The 22,390-nt window shown below is 43.9% G+C and overlaps 1 protein-coding gene across 1 annotated transcript in view; it reads left to right on the top strand.

Annotated features, from left to right (window-relative positions):
• lin9 (lin-9 DREAM MuvB core complex component) overlaps positions 1 to 22,390 on the top strand; it is a 178,639-nt gene that overhangs the window by 116,942 nt on the left and 39,307 nt on the right. The window contains exons 10-12 of the mRNA XM_068019658.1: positions 3,566 to 3,667; positions 16,115 to 16,195; positions 21,872 to 21,997. Of these exons, the coding sequence (XP_067875759.1) occupies positions 3,566 to 3,667; positions 16,115 to 16,195; positions 21,872 to 21,997 (309 nt within the window). The remainder of the gene's footprint in view (positions 1 to 3,565; positions 3,668 to 16,114; positions 16,196 to 21,871; positions 21,998 to 22,390) is intronic.

Genomic DNA, 22,390 nt, shown 5'->3' with positions numbered 1-22,390 from the left:
CCTTTTTGGTTTCACCCCTCCACTTTCTATACTTCTCTCTGCTTTCTGTAGTACTGAGTTCTCGGTGTCGGACATAAGCTTTCCGCTCTGCGTTATCTTACCCTGTAGGCTCCTTGACATCCATGGGGCTCTAGTTTTGGCTGTCTTACCCTTTTTCTTTGTGGGAACATGTTTACTCTGAACTCCTTTGAATGCTTCCCACTGCTCGGACACTGATTTACCTTCAAGTAGCTGTTTCCAGTCCTCTTTTGCTAAATCACTCCTCAGTTTAGTAAAATTGGCCTTGCCCCAATTGAGAACTCTCTGTTCTATCTCTGTCCTTTTCCATAATTATGTTAAACTGACTGAATTATGATCACTATCACCAAAATGCTGACCCACTGTCACTCCTTCCACCTGGCCATCTTCATTTCCTAAAACTAAATCTAAATCTGCGCCCTCTCTTGTTGGACTTGCTTCATACTGGCAAAAAAGTTCTCCTGAATGCACCTCAAGAATTCTGCTTCCTCAATTCCTTTCACACTAAATCTATCCCAGTTAATATTGGGATTAAAATCCCCTACTATTACTGCCCTATTGTTCTTGCACTTGTTCTATCTCCCTCTAACTGTTTGGGGGGTCTATAGTACACTGCCAGCAGTATGATTGCCCCTAAAAATGCAAGTTGCAGTGGCTATTATCGTGTGTTTGGTAGGGGTTGCTGGGTGGCAGGCAAGCCTGGTGAGCATGTTCAGAGGTGATATTTTGATATGAAGATAGAGGACATGGTTATGTTTTTGCTCCAGCTGTGCATTCTCTGTGTACCCTTCTGGGAGTCCAGATTTTGCCATTAATGAAAATTTGTACATCTTTTCGTCCCTTTTCCTCCTGAACGTCTGAGAAATGAGGGAGCAAGGGAATTTAACAATGTCAGCTCGACCATTCAGAGCACTGTCAAAATTCCTACCCATCTTGGTAGGAATCACATCTGTTAAGATGGGTAAATATGTGAGAGTGTCAGTAGAAACTAAAGGCTTGATAACTTGGTAAAGCTTCCAATAGGGAGAGCAGCTCTTGTTTGTCTCACTTGGAGCAAGGAGGGGGAAAGGTTGATACTGAGTCCAATAATAATTCTCCTGAGGTTGAAACTTCCATGACTAAGACAATTAAAAGAATTAATAGTTTGATGAAAACTATTTCCTCTGGTGGAGGAGCTCAGAACGAGAGGTCATAAACTTTAACATCGGAGCTAGATCATTCAGGAGTGATGTCAGGAAGCACGACTTCTCACAAAGGGTAGTAGAAATCTGGAAAACTCTGCCCAAAAAGTTGCTGATGATGAGGGTCAGGTGAAAATTTCAAAACAGGGATAGAGCAACTTTTGTTAGGCAAGGGTACTAAGGGTTAACAAAGCAAGTAACTGAGGTACAGATTAGCCCTGAGCTAATTGAATAGTCAAACTGGCTTGAGGGGCTGAATGACCCTCTCTTTGTTATTTTTGAGATTTTTTTTGCAAGGTGATTTGAAATAGATTAGAATAGACCTGTTTTCTAATTTTATGGACTATACACTGGATGAGAGAGATTGAGCAATGCATTACAGGACCACACAATGCTTGAGTGTGACATTAGGGGAGTACTGCAGTATGTTAGAGCTCCCTTTAGTGGAAATGAACAGGACTGCAGCAGCACAGCACTTAGAAAAAGAACTGTGATTCATATAGCACCTTCACAAAGTACTTCACAGCCAGTGGTACAGTTACTTTTGCAATGTGGACATGTGCCACAGCCAATTTATGCACAAGGTCCTAGAAACAGAAAATAGATACATGACTAGTTAATCTGTTCTTTACTGGTGCCATAGGACCCTTTAACTCCATCTGAGAGTGTATACAAGTCCCTATTGTTTACCTGAAAGAAGGCACCTCCGACAGTGCAGTACACCCTCAGTACTGCACAGATGGAATAAAGAATTTAGGAGGAATTTCTTTACACGTGGAGTCGTGAAGATATGGAGCTTCATAGAACCTACAGCACAGCAGGAGACCATTCAGTATATCATGCCTGTGCCAGCCCTTTTGAAAGAGCTATCCAATTGCTCCTATTCCTGTGCTCTTCCCTCCTTGGCCCTGAAATTATCTCTCCCGGCAAGTATTTATCCAATTCTTTTTGGAGGTTAGAGAGTCATAGCCATTTAAGGCAAGGAGATGGCCATTTGGCCCATTGTGTCTATGTCTGCTTTCCGTCGAGCAATCCAATCAGTCCCATTCCCATAGCCCTGCAAGTTTTTTTCCTTCAAGTGCCCATCGAATTTCCTTTTCGAATCATTGATTGTCTCCTCTTCTATCACCCTCGTACACAGTGAGATCCAGGTCATTACCGCTTGCTGTGTTTAAAAAAAAAAGTTCTTCCACGCACTCCTCCCCCCCCGCATCTCTTGCCCAAAACCTTAATCTGTGTCCCCTAGTCCTTGTACCATCCGATAATAGGAAAAGATTTTCTTTGTTTGCCATATCCAAACCTGTCATAATCTTGTACACCTGTATCAAATCTTCCCTTAATCTCCTTTGCTACAAGGAGAACAACCCCAGCTTCTCTAACCTAACCTTGTAGCTAAGATCCCCCATCCCTGGAACCATTCTGGTAAATCTCCTCTGCACCCTGTCAAGGACCCTCACATCCTTCCTCAAGTGTGGTGACTAGAACTGGATGTTCTAGTTGTGGCCTAGCCAGAGCTTTATAAAGACGCAGCATAACTTCCCTGTTTTTGGACTCGATACCTCTATTCATGAAGCCCAAGATCCCATATACTTTGTTAACCACTGTCTTAATATGTCATGCCTCCTTCAAAGACCTATCCACATGTTCCCCCAAGTCCCCCTGCCCCTGAACACTCTTTAAAACTGTGCCATTAAGTCTATATTGCCTCTTTCTAGCCCTTCTGCCAAAATGCATATGATTATTGAATCTGCTTTTTAGGCAGTGTACTCTAGATCACAACAACTGGCTTTGTTTTTTTGTAACAAAAAAACTCTCCTTATCCCCTGCTCATTGTTTTTCCAACCCAACCAAGCTCTGCATCTCTTCCCTGCTCTGTCTCTCTTTACCTCCCACCCCTCCCCTAAGATGGACTCCCAGTTGCATCTCCACCAGCCTGTCCCATTTGTGATCATTCCTTAGCAGTGCAACAAGAAGTTTGGTGAGGGGGTGATGTATGTGATGTCAGCGATTCAGAGGCTTCTATGTGGCTGGTGATGTTACAAGGGGTGGGATAGGGGTGCCAAGTGCTGCTGAGGTGAGAGATTTAATGAGCAAAGTCTGCCCCAAGCTGCTAGCATTAGTCCCTGGGAGACTCCTGGATAAGGCAGGATGTTTACAAATCCTAACTGGAATGTCAGTGCATTATATGCTCTCTGCTCTGGAATGAGTCTTAACTCACAACTTTTGGATTTAGAGGGGAGGGCTTTACCATTGACTAATCTAATTTTTTGTATTAGGAGTCATTCCCCAGTATTTCTCCATGCTTGTTGCTATTGTTGCTTTGTGTCAATGTTGCCTCGCTTTAGTTCCCCTTTTGCACTTGACAGGACAATGATCCACTTTTGGGTCAGTCACCTTGGAAAAGCAAACTGTCGGGCACTGAAGGAGATACACTTGGAGGATTTCCTATCGAATTCCTTATCCAAGTGGTAAGTATGTGCATTATTTATATATCAAACCTTCCGACAGTTAAGTAAATTCATAAATTATATTGAGTAAATAGAGGAAATTCATGCAAGGAGTATGGGGCTGAGAAAAGGACATCACAAAATTAGCATGCAGGGACAGCAAGCAATTAGGAAGGCAAATGGCATGTTGGTCTTTATTGGAAGATGATTTGAGTACAAGAATAAGAAAGTCTTACTAAATTTTACAGGGCTTTGGTGAGACCACATCTGGAATACTGTCTCCATATTTAAGGAAGGATATTGGAGGCAGTACAGTGAAGGTTCACTAAATTGGTTCCTGGGATGAGAGGGTTCTCCCATGATGAGAAGCTGAGTAAATTGGGCCTATATTCTCTGGAGTTTAGAAGAATGAAAGGTGATCTCATTGAAACTTACAAGATTTTGAAGGGACATAGCAGGGTACATACCGAGAGGTTCTTTCCGCTGGCTGGGGAATATATAACATGGGCACAGTCTCAGGATAAGGGGCCGATCATTTAGGACTGAGATGAGGAAATATTACTTCACTCAAAAGGTTGCGCATCTTTGGAATTCTCTACCCTAGAGGGTAATGGCTGCTCCATCGTTGAATATATTTAAGGCTGGGATAGACACATTTTTGAGGTGTCAGGGAATCGAGGGATATGGGGAACAGGTTGAAAAGTGGAGTTGAAGCCCAAGATCAGCCATGATCATACTGAATGGCGGAGCAGGCTCAATGGGCTGTATGGTCTTCTGCTTCTATGTCTTATGTTTTTATGGTAAATATAGCTGAGAATTGGGCACCAAATAGCCTAGTGAATGAGGCTGAAAAATAGGCTTCCACTCAAAATCTTGATTAAATACCCTGTAGACTGACTCATTGCAGAGTCTGAATATGTTGTATATAATTGCGCATACCATTCTGCTGTTTAAGAAAGGTGACAGGGAAACCAGGAAATTACAGAACAATTAGCCTAACATATGTTGTCGGGAAATTGCTAGAGCCTATAATGAAGGGTAGGGTGACTGAACACCTTGAAAATTTTCAGCTGATCAGAAAGAGCAAGCATGGTTTTGTAAAGAGTAGGTCATGCCTGATGAATCTGATTTGAATTTTTTGAGGAAGTGACTAAAGTAGTGGACAGGGGAATGTCTATGGATGTTGTTTATATGGACTTCCAGAAGGCATTTGATAAAATTCCTCCTAAGAGACTGTTAGCTCAAGTTGAAGACGATGGGATAGAAAGCTACATATCCAGATTTGCTGATGATATAAAGATAAGCAGCCTTGTAAGCAGTGTAGATGGAAGTGTAACATTACCAGGAGATATTGATAGATAAGAGAATGGGCAAAACTGGCAAATGGATTTCAATGTAGGCAAATGTGAGGTCATCCACTTCGGACCTAAAAAGGGTAGAACAGGATACTTTCCAAATGGTGAAAAGCTAGAAACAGTGGAGTTCGAAAGAGATTTGAGAGCTCAGGGACACAGATCATTAAAATGTCATGAACAAGTACAGAAAATAATCAAAAAGGCTATTGGAATACTGGTCTTTATATCTAGAGGACTAGAGTACAAGGGGGTAGAAGTCATGCTTCAGTTTTACAAGCCCTGGTTAGACCACACCTGAAGTATTGCAAACAGTTCTGGACATCACACCTTAGGAAGGATAGATTGGCCTTGGAGGGAGTGCCAGAGTGATACCTGCACTCTAAGGGTTAAATTACAGGGAGAGATTACACAAATTAGGGTTGTGTTCACTGGAATTTAGAAGGTTAAGGGTAATTTGATTGAAGTTTAAGATATTAAGGGTAACAGCGTAGATCTGGAGAAACTGTTTCCATTGGTTGCAGAGTCTCGGACTAGGGGGCATAGTCTTAAAAATGAGATCTTTCAGGAGTGAAATTAGGAAACACTTCTGCATACAAATGATGGTATGCGTTTGGAGCTCTCTTCCGCAAAGGGCAATTGATGCTAGAACAATTGTTAATTTTAAATCTGAAGTTGATTGAGTCCTGGCAGAAGCATAAATCTATCAGTCTACATTCAGCGGCAAGGGCAGCATTTAACTTGATACATGTATCCAGTCTGTCCTGAGTTAGTTGGTCTCAATTGGGCAGCAATGTGCCATTATTGTATACCTCAATGCTCTTGGATTAGAGAGGCAGAAATTAGCTAGTGCTTCCACTTCTCATCATTGTGCAGTGCTGGGAAGTCCGTCTGTGAGGGGTGCTAAGTGAAGACGTTTGGCTGTGATGTCGTCTTGGTAGAATAGCCTTCCGTCTCGTGTTCAAGCTCTTGCATGAAGAATGGCACTTTGGTACAATAGCAGTGGACAGCTGAGCCCAATGAGAATCGCCGCCTTCAGGAGCAAATTAGCAACTAATTTTTGTTTTAATTACACAAGGGAAATAAAATAGCCCATGCGTGTTTGTAAGTTGAAGAATTCAGTGAAAATCTACCAGTTCTTAATTTGATAAGGTGCCACATCAAATGTTATTGCAGAAAATAAAAGCTCATGGTGTAGGGGGTAATATATTGGCATGGATAGAAGATTGGCTAGCTAACAGGAATCTGAGAGCAGGCATAAATGTGTCATTTTCTGGTTGGCAAGATGTAACGAGTGATGTGCCACAGGGATCAGTGCTGGGGCTTCAACGTTTTACAATTTATAGAAATGACTTGGATCAAGGGACCGAAGAAATGGTTGCTAAATTTGCTGATGACACAAAGATAGGTAGGAATATAAGCTGTGAAGAGAATATAAGGAGGCTACAAAGGGATATAGAGAGGTTAAGTGAGTAGACAAAGATCTGGCAAATGGAGTATAATGTGGTAAAATGTGAAATTGTCCATTTTGGCAGCAAGAATAAAAAAGAAGCATATTCTCTAAATGGTGAGAAATTGTAGAGCTTTGAGATGCAGAGGGATCTGGGTGTCCTAGTGCATGAATCGCAAAAGGTTAGTATGCAGGTACAGCAAGTAATTAGGAAAGCTAATAGAATGTTATTATTTATTGCAAGGGGAATTGAATACAAAAGTAGGGAGATTATGCTTCAGCTATACAGGGCATTTGGTGAGACCACATCTGGAGGACTGTGTATAGTATCGATCTCCTTATTTAAGGAAGGATGTAAATGTGTTGAAACCAGTTCAGAGAAGGTTTACTAGACTAACTCCTGGAATAAGCGGGTTATCTTATGAGGAAAGGACAGGCTAGGTTTGTTTCCACTGGAGTTTAGAAGAGTAAGAGGCGACTTGATTGAAACATATAAGATTCTGAGGGCTCTTGACGGGGTGAATGTGGAAAGGATGTTTCCTTTTGTGGGAGAATCTAGAACTAGGGGTCACTGTTTAAAAATAAGGGGTCGCCCATTTAAGACAGAGATGAAGAATTTTTTCTGTCAGAGGGTCATGAGTGTTTGGGATTCTCTTCCTCTAAAGGTGCTGGAAGCAGAGTCTTTGAATATTTTTAAGGCAGAGATAGATTCTTGAAGAGCAAAAGGGTGAAAGGTTATTGGGGGGAGGCGGGAATGTGGAGTTGAGGTTACAATCAAATCAGCCACAATTTTGTTGAACGGCGGAGCAGGCTCAAGGGGCCGCGTGGCCTACTCCTGCTCCTAATTCATATGTTCGTACGTCGACAGTGCTGTCAAGCGGCACTTGCTCAGTAATAACCTGCCCAGTGACGCTCAGTTTGGGTTCCGCCAGGGCCACTCAGCGTCTGACCTCATTAGAGCCTTGGTTCAAACATGGACAGAAGAGCTGAAGTTCAGAGGTGAGGTGAGAGTGACTGCCCTTGATATCAAGACGGCATTTGACCGAGTATGGCGTCAACGAGCCCTAGCAAAACTGGAGTTAATGGGAATCGGGGAAAACTCTCCATTGGTTCGAGTCATACCTAGTACAAAGGAAGATGATTGTGGTTGTTGGAGGTCAATCATCTCAGTCCCAGGACATCAGTGCAGGAGTTCCTCAGGGTAGTGTCCTAGGCCCAACCATCTTCAACTGCTTCATTAGTGACCTTTCTTCCATCATAAGGTCAGAGGTGGGGATGTTCTCTGATGATTGCACAATGTTCAGTACCATTCGTGACTCCTCAGATACTGAAGCAGCCTGTGTCCATATGCAGCAAGACCTGGACAACATTCAGGCTTGGGCTGATAAGTGGCAAGTAACATTCATGCCAGGCAATGACCATCTCAAACAAGAGAGCATCTAAACATCGTGACATTCAATGGCATTACCATCTCTGAATCCCCCACTATCAACAGCCTAGGGGTCACCATTGACCAGAAACTGAATTGGACCAGCCACATAAATGCTGTGGCTACAAGAGCAGGTCAGAGGCTAGGAATTCTGCAGTGAGTAACTCACCTCCTGACTCCCCAAAGCCTCTGCAACATCTACAATGCGCAAGTCAGGAGTGTGACGGAATACTCTCCACTTGCCTGGATGGGTACAACTCCAACAACACTCAAGGAGCTCGACACCATCCAGATAAAAGCAGCCCACTTGATCCACCACCTTCAACATTCACTCCCTCCACCACCGACGCACAATGGCAGCAGTGTGTACCATCGACATGTTGCATTGTACCAACTCACCAAGGCTCCTTAGACAGCACCTTCCAAACCCGTGACCTCTACCACTTAGAAGGACAAGTGCAGCAGATGCATGGAAACACCACTACCTGCAGGTTCCCCTCCAAGCCACACACCATCCTGCCTAGGAACTATATTACCGTTTTTTTTACTGTCGCTGGGTCAAAATCCTGAAACTCCCTCCCTAACAGCACTATTGGTGTACCTACACCCCAAGGACTGCAGCTGTTCAAGAAGGCAGCTCACCACCACCACCTTCTCAAGGGCAATTAGGGATGGGCAATAAATGCTGGCATGTCCTGTGACATCCACATCCCCCGAAAGAATAACAAAAATCCAATCGGGAATTCAGGGGAAAATTCTTTACGTAGAGAGTGGCTGGAATGTGGAATGAGTAGTTGAGGGAAATACCAGAGATACATTAATACACAGGAGAAAGGAATAGAAGGATAAGCTAATGGGCTTAGATGAAATGGGGTGGGAAGAGGCTAGTGTTGAGCATAAACACTGGCATGGAGCTGTTGGGCCAAATGGCCTATTTCTGTGCTGTTAACGCTGTGTGTAAAAGCTGTTCCCATGGCTCTGTTAAATTCACTGTTGGTTAATCAACAAACGAACACAGGCCTGAAAGGTCGAAGATTTCATCCCCAGATTTGGTTGATTACAGCTGATTGTGTGGGGATGCTACAGTCTGCCTCAGCAATCCTAAAATGAGTCAGAGATTCCCACTATTGATCGCTCCCCAGTGACTCCTGTTAGAAAGTGTGCATGAAAGAGGACATCAAGGTGAGGACAAAGCTGGGTGCAGCCAAGGTATAGGTTTCAGTACCTGTGAAACACCTGCCAAGCAACTGTCTATGGCTGATGGGCAATAGTTGAGCTTTTGCCCCAATTTTGCAGTGTAATGCTCTCGGCTTTGTTTATTTGCTGAACAGTATGGCTCAAGATGTAGGTGCAACTTGTGGTTTAATATCTGATTTTCAATCTGTACAATGTAGTGGTTTTCACAGATTTCAGCTTGGGGGAATCCCCTACAAATATGAACACATTGAGAGCCCCAGCCCTAAATTCTGAAAGATTGATCAGTTCACAGAAAAATATTATAATCATGACGGGAAGTGTGAGTGAATGTCATATCTTGCTCGTGTGCTCTCTTTCAGTTTTTCATGCAGTTTTTTTCTCCTTTATTTCTTTCTTTATATATTGTTTCTACAATAGGGTTCCCAGTTCTCTACCCAATGCTCCAACTGCAGTCTAATCATGGTCTTCACATTTTTATACCATTCAATTTGACAAATCTGAAGGCCATGATTAGGCTGTCGTTGAAGTATTGGATAGAGCTCTGCGTACCCTGTTATAGAAGGGATATTAGAACCATGGAAGGGATAAAGAAAAGATTTGCTGGATTCATAACTTAAGAACAAGACCAGCAGTAGGTCATATGGCCCCTCAAGTCTGCTCTGCCATTCAGTATGATCATGGCTGATCTTGGATTTCAAATGCACTTTCGCATCTGATCCCCATATCCCTTGATTCTCAGAGTCCAAAAATCAATCTAATTCAACAACTGAACATCCACAGCTCTCTGGGGTAGAGAATTCCAAAGATTCACAACCCTCTGAGTGAAGAAATTCCTCCGCATCTCAGTCTTAAATGATTAACCCCTTATCCTGAGACTGTGCCTCCTAGTTCTCGACTGTCTAGGCCACGGAAACAACCTCTCGAGCTCCTTCAGAATCAGACCTGGTTCTTGGGAATGAGGTGGGCCAAGTGGTTCATTTAGGAGAACATTTAGGGGACAGTGATCATTGTATCATAAGGTTTAGGCTGACTATGGAAAAGGACAAAGAACAATCCAGAGTAAGAATAATTAACTGGGGCACAGCCAACTTCAATGGGGTAAGAACGGACCTGGGACGAATATATCGGAAACAAATGTTGGCAGGAAAAACAGTAGCTGAACAATGGGCTATCTTCAAAGAAGAGGTAATTCGGGCACAGTCAAGTTGTATTCCCTCGAAGGGGAAAGGTAGGGTAAACAAACCCAGAGTCGCCTGGATGACAATAGAGGTAGAGATTAAGATAAAGAAGAAAAAGTATGCTTATGACAGATGCCAGGTAGAAAATATTATTGAGAACCAGGCTGAATATAGAAGGTCCAGAGGGGAAGTGAAAAAGCAAATAAGAGAAGCAAAAGAGACTGGCAGCTAACATAAAAGGGAATCCCAAAGTTTTCTATAGATATATAAATAATAAAAGGGTGGTAAAAGGAGCCTATTAGGGACCATAAAGGGGATTTATGCATGGAGGCAGGGGGCATAGCTGAGATATTAAATGAAAACTTTGCATCTGTCTTTACCAAGGAAGGAGATGCAACCCAGGCAATGGTGAAGGAGGAGGTAATTCAGACACTGGAAGGGTTTAAAATCGATGAGGTATTGGATAGGCTGTCTGTACTTAAAGTGAATAAATCTCCCAGCCGAAGGGCCTGTTTCTATGCTGTACGACTCTATGACCAGATGAGATGCTTTCCAAGGATACTGAAGGAAGTGAGGTTGGAAATCACAGAGGCACTAGCCATAATTTTTCAGTCTTCCTTAGACGTGGGTGTGGTGCCAGAGTACTGGAGAATTGCAACCGTTACGCCCTTGTTCAAAAAAGGGTGTAAAGATTAGCCCAGCAACTACGGGCCAGTCAGTTTAACTTTGTTGGTGGGGAAACTTCTGGAAAGAGTAATTCGGGGCAAAATTAATAATCACATGGACAAATGTGGGTTAATTAAAGAAAGCCAGCATGGATTTCTTAAGGGAAAATCATGTTGCACTAACTTGCTGAGTTTTTTGAGGAGGTAACAGAGAGGGTTGACGAGGGCAATGCAGTTGATATGGTGTACATGAACTTTCAAAAAGCGTTTGATAAGGTGCTGCACAGCAGACTAGTAAGCAAAGTTATAGCTCATGGAATAAATGGGAGAGTAGCAACATGGATATGGAATTGGCTGAGTGACAGGAAATGGAAGTAGTGATTAATGGATGTATTTCGGGTTGGAGGAAGGTTTGTATTGGAGTTCCCTGGGGGGGTCAGTATTGGGACACTTGCTTTTCCTGATATATGTTAATGCCCTAGATCTTGGTGTACAGAGCACAATTTCAAAGGAGGTATTGGCTAGACTGTTGGATGATACGAAACTTGGAAGCATTGTGAACTGTGAGGAGGATAGTGTATTGATAGTGTATTTCCCTAAAGGATATCGACAAGTTGAATACACAAATGGGAGGATATTGAGAGGGGTAGAAGAAGTGAGAGACCTTGGAGTGCATGTTCACAGGTCCCTGAAGGTGGCAGGATAGGTAGATAAAGTGGTGAAGAAGGCATATGGAATGCTTTCCTTTATTGGCCGAGGTATAGAATGCAAAAACAGGGATGTGATGCTGGAACTGTATAAAATGCTGGTTAGGCCACAGCTGGAGTACTGCATACAGTTCTGGTCACCACATTACAGGAAGCACATAGTTGCTCTGGAGAGAGTACAGAGGAGATTTACAAGAAAGTTGCCAGGGCTTGAAAGTTGCAGCTATGAGGAAACATTGGATAGACTAGGGTTGTTTTCCTTAGAACAGAGAAGGCTGAGGGGTGACTTAACTGAGGTGCACAAAATTATGAGGGGCCTAGATAAAGTAGACAGGAAGGTACTTCATGTGTCAGGTTCGGGTTAGGTTGGGTCGAAATTCTGAGTCCAGCATTCAGGCTCGGGTCGGGTCAGGTTGGTCACTGTTTCCGGGAAGTCACGGGATCAGGCTTGCCCATGATTCCCCACAACTCCAGCTGCAGGAATAGCCTGCTGCAGGAACAGATGAAGGAGATTCGTGTCTCGTCAGGTCAGGCACGAAAAAAAATTAATGGGGTCGGGTTCGTGTTGGCTGTGGTCGGGTCGGCCCCGGGTCAGGTTTTAATTTTATATCCGAGCCAGGCTTTACAGGAAGGTCCTGTTTCCCCTAGCGGAGAGGTCAATTACCAGGGGGCACAGATTTAAGGTGATTAGTGGAAGGATTAGAGAGGACATGAGGAAAATCTTTTTCACCCAGAGGGTGGTGGGTGTCTGGAATTCGTTGCCAGGAATGGTGGTGGAGGCAGAAACCCTCAATTCTTTTAAAATGTACCTGGACATGCACCTGAAGTCCTGTAACCTGCAGGTGCTGGAAGGTGGAATTAGATTGTGCATCTAGTTTTTCAGCTGGCACGGACACAATGGGCCGAATGGCCTCCTTCTGTGCTATAATTTTTCTATGGTGGACAGGTGGCAGGTGAAGTTCACTGCAGAGAATGTAAAGTGATACATTTGGTAGGAAGAACATGGAGAGACAATATAAAATAAAGGGTACAATTCTAAAGGGGGTGCAGGAGCAGAGGGACCTGGATGTATATGTGCATAAGTCATTGAAGGTGGCAGGACAGGATGAGAGCACGGTTAATAAAGCATACAGTATCCTGGGTTTTATTAATAGGGACAAAGAGTACAAGAGCAAGGAGGCTATGTTGAACTTGTACAAGACACTAGTTCGGCCTCAGCTGGAGTATTGTGTCCAATCCTGGGCACCGCACTTTAGAAAAGATGTGAAGGCATTGGAGAGAGTACAGAAAAGATTCACGAGAATAGTTCTAAGGATGAGGAACTTCAGTTATGAAGATAGATTGGAGAAGTTAGGACTGATTTCCTTGGAGTAAAGAAGGCTGAGAGGAGATTTGGTAGAGGTATTCAAAATCATGAGGGGTCTGGTCAGAGTAGATAGGGAGAAACTTCCCACTTGTGAAAGGATCAAGAACGAGAGGGCACAGATTTAAAGTAACTGGTAAAAGAAGCAAAGACGACATGAGGAAAAACTTTTTCACGTAGCAAGTGTTTAAAGTTTGGAATGCGCGGCCTGAGAGTGTGGTGGAGGCAAGTTCTATTGAAGCATTCAAAAGGGAATTAGACTGTTATATGAAAAAGAAGAATGTGCAGGGTGTTGGGGAGAAGGCGGGGAAATGGCATTTGGTGAATTGCTCGTTCGGAGAGCCAGTGCAGACACGATGAGCTGAATGGCCTGCTTTTGCACTGTAACAGTTCTGTGATTCATGTATATTTAAATTACATCATCTAGCATTCTTCTAAACTCCATCTCTCATCTTTGCTGCATTGCCTCAAAGGTAAGTATATCCTTGGATAAAGATTCCAGCAAAATCAGTGAAATTGATTATAGTTATTAAGCAGTTAAAAATTTACCCGAACAGAAGAGTGGGTTCTAATGGACATTAGCACATGGCCTGATGATAAATATATACACATGGATGTTTGATGAGACAGGACTGAGCTTAATTGTTGAATAACTTGCTGACCTTCTCTGTCACGGGATCAGGCTTGCCCATGATTCCCCACAACTCCAGCTGCAGGAGTAGCCTGCTGCAGGAACAGATGAAGGAGATTCGTGTCTCGTCAGGTCAGGCACGAAAAAAAATTAATGGGGTCGGGTTCGTGTTGGCTGTGGTCGGGTCGGGCCCGGGTCAGGTTTTAATTTTATACCCGAGCAAGGATCAGACAAGGTAACCAGGAAGGAACTGAAGAATGGACTTAGGAGAGCTAGAAGGGGGCATGAAAAAGTCTTGGCGGGTAGGATTAAGGTAAATCCCAAGGCGTTCTACACTTGTGTGAGGAACAAGAGGATGGCCAGAGTGAGGGTAGGGCCGATCGGGGATAGTGGAGGGAACTTGTGCCTGGAGTCAGAGGAGGTAGGGGAGGTCCTAAATGAATACTTTGCTTCAGTATTCACTAGTGAGAGGGACCTTGTCGTTTGTGAGGACAGCGTGAAACAGGCTGATATGCTCGAACAGGTTGATGTTAAGAAGGAGGATGTGCTGGAAATTTTGAAAGACATGAGGATAGATAAGTCCCCGGGGCCAGACGGGATATACCCAAGGTTATTACAGGAAGCGAGGGAAGAGATTGTCGCGCCTTTGGCGATGATCTTTGCATCCTCACTGTCCACTGGAGTAGTACCAGATGGTTGGAGGGTGGCAAATGTTATTCCCTTGTTCAAGAAAGGGAATAGGGATAACCCTGGGAATTACAGACCAGTCAGTCTTACGTCGGTGGTGGGCAAATTATTGGAGAGGATTCTGAGAGACAGGATTTATGATTATTTGGAAAAGCATGGTTTGATTAGAGACAGTCAGCATAGCTTTGTAAGGGGCAGGTCATGCCTCACAAGCCTTATTGAATTCTTTGAAGATGTGACAAAACACATTGATGAAGGAAGAGCAGTGGATGTGGTGTATATGGATTTTAGCAAGGCATTTGATAAGGTTCCCCATGGTAGGCTCATTCAGAAAGTAAGGAGGCATGGGATACAGGGAATTCTGGCACTCTGGATACAGAATTGGCTGGCCCATAGAAGACAGAGGGTGGTAGTAGATGGAAAGTATTCAGCCTGGAGCTCGGGGACCAGTGGTGTTCCGCAGGGATCTGTTCTGGGACCTCTGCTCTTTGTGATTTTTATAAATGACTTGGATGAGGAAGTGGAAGGCTGGGTTAGTAAGTTTGCTGATGACACAAAGGTTGCTGGAGTTGTGGATAGTGTGGAGGGCTGTTGTAGGTTGCAACGGGACATTGACAGGATGCAGAGCTGGACTGAGAAGTGGCAGATGGAGTTCAACCTGGAAAAGTGTGAAGTGATTCATTTTGGAAGGTCGAATTTCAATGCAGAATACAGGCTTAAAGACAGGATTCTTGGCAGTGTGGAGGAACAGAGGGATCTTGGGGTCCACATCCATAGATCCCTCAAAGTGGCCACCCAAGTTGATAGGGTTGTTAAGAAAGCGTATGGGGTGTTGGCTTTCATTAACAGGGGGATTGAGTTTAAGAGCCGCGAGGTTATGCTGCAGCTCTATAAAGCCCTGTTTAGACCACACTTGGAATATTGTGTTCAGTTCTGGTCGCCTCATTATAGGAAGGATGTGGAATCTTTAGAGAGGGTGCAGAGGAGATTGACCAGGATGCTGCCTGGACTGGAGGGCATGTCTTATGAAGAAAGGTTGAGGGAGCTAGGGCTTTTCTCATTGGAGCGAAGAAGGATGAGAGGTGACTTGATAGAGGTGTACAAGATGATGAGAGGCATAGTTAGAGTGGATAGTCAGAGACTTTTTCCCAGGATGGAAAGGGCTATCACCAGGGGGCATAATTTTAAGGTGATTGGAGGAAGGTTTCGGGGAGATGTCAGAGGTAGTTTCTTTACACAGAGAGTGGTGGGTGCGTGGAATGCACTGCCAGCGGTGGTAGTAGAAGCAGATACATTAGGGGCATTTAAGCGACTCTTGGATAGGTACATGGATGATAGTAGAATGAAGGGTATGTAGGTAGTTTGATCTTAGAGTAGGTTAAAGGGTCGGCACAACATCGTGGGCCGAAGGGCCTGTACTGTGCTGTACTGTTCTATGTTCTATGTCATATGGAACAGTTGGCCACTTAGGTGAGGTACCAGAGGGATGCCAGTGCCCTGGCATGAGATTACTTCAGCAGGGGAAAATACTACACTGAGTTGCATGGGATCAGAGGTCCAAACCAAACTCTTTTGTGCAGTGCAAGTGATTTTTGTCACAGTGTAACATCCTGCCAATTTCTAAATTTGCTACACGTAACATAGTTTGCTGCCAATATCGCGCAACTCATCCTTGTAACAAGTTACTTGCCCTCATTGTAAGCAGTGTCTTGCATGGCAAATAAAACAATTTCCATGCCCTATGGAGCCACAGCAAGTTTCTTCTTCGTTGTGTGATTCGTGTTACCTTTGTGTTATTCCCCCTTTTAGACAAGATTATCAAAAATTCTCATGATCAAGAAGGAACACATCAAACAGTTAAAAGAAATGAACACAGAAGCAGAGAAACTGGTAAAGGATCTTCTCATTTTTACTCAGATTTTAAGTAAAGCACCTGATTAATGGTTGTTTTCTCCAAAGGTTGCCCATCCAGAGAGTGACATCAATTTTGGTATTGGGTGAGAGTGTGATGTTGGCCAAGGCACCAGAACTGCCTGCTCAGGTCAGCCGGGTGTTTGATACACATGGAGACCCATCTGCAAAATAGTCTCCAAGCAACTGAGAGGTCCTCATCCCACCTGCAGGATTCTGTCTGCCTGATGTGGAGTGTAGGCTCTTTCTCTCCTATAGGGATCCGTCCCATTCACTTAACCCAGAACACTAATGAAGCTGTTGACCAATTGCAGCAATCAATCTGTATCAATTAGTCAATAAACGACCCAGACATGAGGCAAGGGAAACCTCCAGTGAGATGGAGAGGTTTTGGAACTGGAGGCCCAAAGTTACCTGTTCCGCTCCCCAAGCATGTTATACTTACCACACATCATGTCTCAAATTACTCATATATACTGTAACCCAAAATATTTTCTGAAAGTGATCTATCGCCTCAAACATTATAAAAACATCCTAAGGCACTATATCAATACACGTTCTTGTTGTGTGGTGTGAGTCACAGCATATGGACATCATGGAAAATCTAGTAGCACATTCATTGAGATACAACCAAGTAGACTATGCAAAAAATGAATATCAAGCAGAAAAGGCAAGATTGGAGGAGTCACCAAAACCTTGGCTGAAGCAATATGTTTTCAGGAGACTTCTTTAAAGGAAGAGAGAGGGGTTTCGTGAGGGAGTTCCAGAGAATAGGCGCGGAGAATAGGTGGGACAAAGGAATGGAAGTGAGCGAAAGGTCAGAGACACAGAAGCAGTGTTCTGTGGTGGGGTTAGGGGTTGGGAGGGTGGAAGTTTAAGGCTGGAAGAGATTGCATGAATAGGAAGCAAAAGCATGGAGGGATTTGAAGGCACGGTCAAGGATTTTACATTTAAGGCCTTCAATGGTGTAAACTAATATAGGTCATTAAGGACAAGGCTGGTGATTGATCCAGCGGGGGAGAATGGGTGGGGGGTGCAGTGGGTTGGCTCTCTGCAGGACAAGAGTTTGACATAGAGTTAGAAACAGAAAGTGCTGGAAATACTCCGGTCTGGCAGCATCTGTGGAGAGAGAAGCAGAGTTAACGTTTCAGGTCAATGACCTTTCATCAGAACTGGCAAAGGTTAGAAATGTAATCTGTTTTGAACAAGTGAAAATGGGGGGGGGGGGGTGGGGGAGAAGAACAAAAGGTAAGGTCTGTCATAGGGAGGAGGGTGGGAGAGTTTATATGACAAGGATATCATGGAACATGATGGGCTGAATGTGTCGTAAATTTTCTATGGTTCTGAAAGGCAAAGGGAGTGGTAATATTTGTAGTAAAAGACAAAGCATTTGTCCAGAGAGGGTGTTAATGGCAGAATAATGAACATCTCTGTCCGAAAGCAAAACATGAAAAACAAGTTTAAGACCGACACATGGTTTTTAAAAAAAAAACACAATCAAAATGGGGGTGATGGTCTGAAATTATTGAACTCAATTTGAGTCCAGAAGGCTGCAGAGTGCCTAATCAGAAGATGAGGTGCTGTTCCTCAAGCTTGCATTGATGTTCACTAGAACACTGCAGCAGGCCGAGGACAGAAATGTGGGAATAAGAGCAGCGTGGTGAATTAAAATGGCAAGCAACTGGAAGCTCCTCAGGACCATGCTTGCAGAGCGAGCGGAGATGTTCTGGAAAGCGGTCACCCAATCTGCGTTTGGTCTCCTCAATAAGAAGAGACTGCGTTGTGAGCAGCAAGTTACAGTACACTAAATTGAAAGAAGTGCAAATAAATCGCTGCTTCACCTGGCAGGAGCATTTGAGGCCTTGGATAGTGAGAGTGGAGGTAAAAGGGCAGGTGTTACACCTCCTGCGATTGCTTGGGCAGGGGACAAGGTGTCAAGGGTGATGGAGGAGTGGACCAGGGTGTTGCAGAGGGAATGGTCGCTTTGGAATGCTGACTGGAGGGCAGGGGTAGCTGCTTTTGGTGGTGGCATCATGCTGGAGGTGGCGGAAATGGCAGAGCATGATCCTTTGGATGTTGGGGGCTAGTGTGGTGGAAAGTAAGGACAAGAGGAACCCCATTGCGGCTCTGGGAGGGAGGGGAAGGGGTAAGAGTAGAAGTGCAGGAAATGGGTCAGTCACGGTCAAGGACCCTGTCAACCACAGTGCAGGGTGGGGGGTGGAATTCTCAGTTGAGGAAAAAGGAAGACATTTCAGAAGCCCTGTTGTGGAAGGTTGCATCATCATAACAGATGTGATGGATAGGGAGAAACTGGGAGAATGGAATGGAGTCATTACAGGAGGCAGGGTATGAGAAAGTGTAGTCAAGGTAGCTGTGAGAGTCAGTGGACTTGTATTGAACATTAATAGACAGCCTGTCCCCAGAAATGGAGGTAGACAAGTTGAGGAAGGGAAGGGAAGTGTCGGAGATGGACCATGTGGAAGGTAAGAGAAGGGTGGAAATTGGAAGCAAAGTTTTCCGGTTTCGGGCGAGAGCAGAAAACGGCACCAATACAGTCATCAATATACTGGAAAAAGAGTTGGGGAGGGTGCCTGAGTAGGACTGGGACAAGGAATGTTCGACATAGCCCACAAAAAGACAGGCATAACTAGGACCCATGCAAGTACCCATAGCAACACCTTTTATTGGAGGAAGTGAGTGGAGTTGAATGAGAAGTTGTTCCATGACATCCTTGTCATTTAATCTCTCCCACCCTGCACCCTATGACAGACCTTCCCTTTGGTTGTTGTTCCACCCCCTCCTCCTTTCATTTACTCAATACCTATTACATTTCTAACCTTTGCCAGTTCTGATGAAAAGTCATCAACCTGAGGCATTAACTCTGTTTCTCTCTCCACGGATGCTACCAGACCTGCTCTGTATTTCCAGCACATTGTTTTTATTTCAACTTTACAGCATCCGTAATATTTTGCTTTTATTTGACTCTGAGTTTATAGATGATGGGAGGCCAGCAAGTTGACGATTTGAGTTGTGAAGTCTGGAGGTGATAAAAACATCAATGCGGGTTTCATTGGTGAAAGGGCTGAGGTGGGCAATGTTGAGGAGTAGGAAGTAGGCAGTCTTTATGATGGAACATAAGGGACCTGAACGTCAGCCCAAGGTTGAACAGAATGACTAGGTTGAGTACCATCTGGGTCATCCTGAGTTAGTGCCCGGGGAGGGAGTGAGATTTGTGGCAGGGACAAAGGAGATTATTTCGGTCTTCCCAATGCTGAGCTGTAAGACATCGTGACTCATCCAAGATGTTAGAAAAGCGATGGAGGTGTTGCGAGGTGGTAGAGAGGCTGATATTGCTGAGGGACAGCAGTTAGAGGAGGGGACAAAAGACAAATTTATGGGGAATTCAGCAGATGATGGTGCAGTAATGGCAAGGGAAGCTGGAAGTGCTCTGACATTCATTGGAATGGAACTCTGCAAGGCAAACCTGTGGAGCTAGACTCGTGTTCATTTGAATGGTAAAATGATGCCACTGTTAAAGAACCTTGCTAATTTAGATAATTTCAAATGCTTTCCAGCAATCTTAACACCTCCCTTCCTCAGTAACATGTTGCAGACAATAGGGGTATGATTCAAGGATGTTTGTATTTATGTAGTGTTGCATCGAGTCAAAGCAAGAATGGATGGCACTCTTGGCTCTGAGTCACAAGACTGAGAAATTGAACCCTATACCAGGCCTTGAATAATTAATCTGGGTTGATGCTGCAGTGCTGTGCTGAGGGAAGTGCCAACCTTCTGATGAAAATGTTAATTTGAGGTCCTGTGTGCCAGTTCTGGTAGTCCACAAGTACACTAAGGTTCCCCAGCAGACTTTGACCAGGGAATTCTCCCACTCTCCAAACCAACATTCTTTCCACATTCAACACAAAAAAAACAATAGATTAATGAGTGATTCATAGCATTGCTGTTTAAGGAAACACTGTATTTGGCTACAGAAGTCACTGCACTTCAAACATAGCCTGGTATATGTGAAGCGTTTTGTAATGAGAGACCTGTAATGTTGAAGTGTTCAAAATTATGAAAGATTTTGAGAGAGTAGATGCAGAAAAACTGTTTCCACTGGCAGGAGGGTTGGTAACCAGAGGACACAGATTTTAGATAATTGGTAAAAGAACCAGGGGGGAGAGAAGGAGAATTTTTTATGTAGCAATTTGAGCTGGAATGCACAGCCTGAAAGGGTGGTGGAAACAGATTCAGTAGTAACTTTCAAAAGTTATAGGCTGTAAACTTGAAAAGGAAAGATTTTCAGAGCTATGAGGAAAGAATAGAGGAATTGATCTAATTAGATCAATCTTTTCAAAGCACACTGGCCTCATTGTGTGCTGTAAGAGTCTATGAAATGTAAGTCTTTCACAGAGTGAATTAATATTTTAAACTGCAGTGTCTTGTGATGTAGTCATGCATGATGGCCATTCTTCAACAAGAACCTAGAACAGATGATTAACAAGTTAACCTATTACCTTTTGCTGGTGGTACTTGAGGGAGGAATCAAAGACCAGTTACAGTGTAGACTGAGGCCATTCGGCCCATCATGTCTGTGCTGGCTCTCTGCAATAGCACCTCACCTAGTCCCACTTCCCCGCCTTTTCCCTGTAGCCCTGCAACTTTTTTCTCTTCAGATAATTATTCAATTCTCTTTTGAAGGCCTTGATTGAACCTGCCTCCACCACACTCTCGGGTAGTGCATTCCAGATCCTAACCACTCGCTGCGTAAAACTTTTTCCTTAAGTTGTCGTTGCTTCTTTTGCCAATCACCTTAAATCAGTGACCTCTGGTTCTGGATCCTTCTGCCAGTGGGGTCAGTTTTTCCTTGTCTATTTTGCCCAGATCCCTCATGATTTTGAACACCTAGCAAATCTCCTCTTAATCTTCACATCTCCAAGGAGAACAGACCCTGCTTCTCCAATCTATTCATGTACCTGAAGTTCCTCATCCCTGGAACCATTCTCATGAATTATTTCTGCACCCTCTCTAATACCTTTAGTGTGGTGCCCACCTCCAGGATACCACCTCCAGGCGCGTATCCATTGTCTTTCGAGATAAGGAGGCCCAAAAGAAAGAAGATGCCCAAAACTGGACACAATACTCCAATTGAGGCCGAGCCAGTGTTTTATACAGGTTTATCATAACTTACTTGTTTTTGTACTCTATGCCCCTATTTATAAAGCCCAGGATCCCATATGCTTTATTAATCACTTTCTCAACCTGCCTTGCCACCTTCAACAATTTGTGCACATATACCCCCAGGTCCCTCTGCTCCTGCACCCCCTTTAGAGTTGTACCCTTTAATTTATATCACCTCTCCTCGTTCTTCCGACCAAAATGAATCACTTCATGCTTTTCTGCAATAATTTTCATCTGCCTCTTGTCCGCTCATTCTACCACCTTGTCTACGTCCTCTTGAAGTTTATTCCATGGACTCTAACTTTGCTGACAAGCCTGTTATGGCACTTTATCAATGTTTTAGTGATTATTCCTGCAAATGTGGGTTTTTCTCTTTTTCCCTTTTCTCACCCACCCCTGAAGAGTTGACTTAAAGGATTGTATCAGGCCTATTAAGTAGAAAACAAATGACTAACTGATTTCTCACTCCCTCAGAAATCATACTCTGCCCCCATTGGAATCGACTTTCAAAAGCGATATGCCACGATTGTTTTAGAATTGGAGCAGCTGAACAAAGACCTGAACAAGGTTCTGAATAAAGTCCAGCAGTATTGTTATGAGGTGAGTGTTTTTCACACTGTCTGCCTGGGGCTCTCAATCATGTAATTCCGCACCCCATCATTCCCTTACATTTCCCCATGTGCATACAGATGTTCACTTGCGTCTCTTGGATCACTTGGATCTCGCGTGTTGTATTTGTGAGAAACTTGAGTTCGTGCAAAACTCTGTCCGTATCATAACTGGCACCCAATCCTACTTACCCATCTGCTTAACTACACAGGCTCCTGGTTCAGCGATGCCTCAGTTTTAAAATACTCATCCTTGAGTTAAAGTCCTGCCCCTCCCTATCTCTATAACCACTTCCAGCTCCAACTCTTCAAGATCCCTGTGCTCCTCCAATTCTGACCTCCTGAGCATTCTCCATTTTAATCGCTCCACTATGGGCACCGTGCC

Source organism: Heterodontus francisci, chromosome 3 (genome assembly GCF_036365525.1).
Source record: "Heterodontus francisci isolate sHetFra1 chromosome 3, sHetFra1.hap1, whole genome shotgun sequence".
Taxonomy (NCBI): domain Eukaryota; kingdom Metazoa; phylum Chordata; class Chondrichthyes; order Heterodontiformes; family Heterodontidae; genus Heterodontus; species Heterodontus francisci.
Note: the sequence above shows the minus strand (reverse complement) of the source record. Positions and strands in the feature narration are given on the sequence as shown.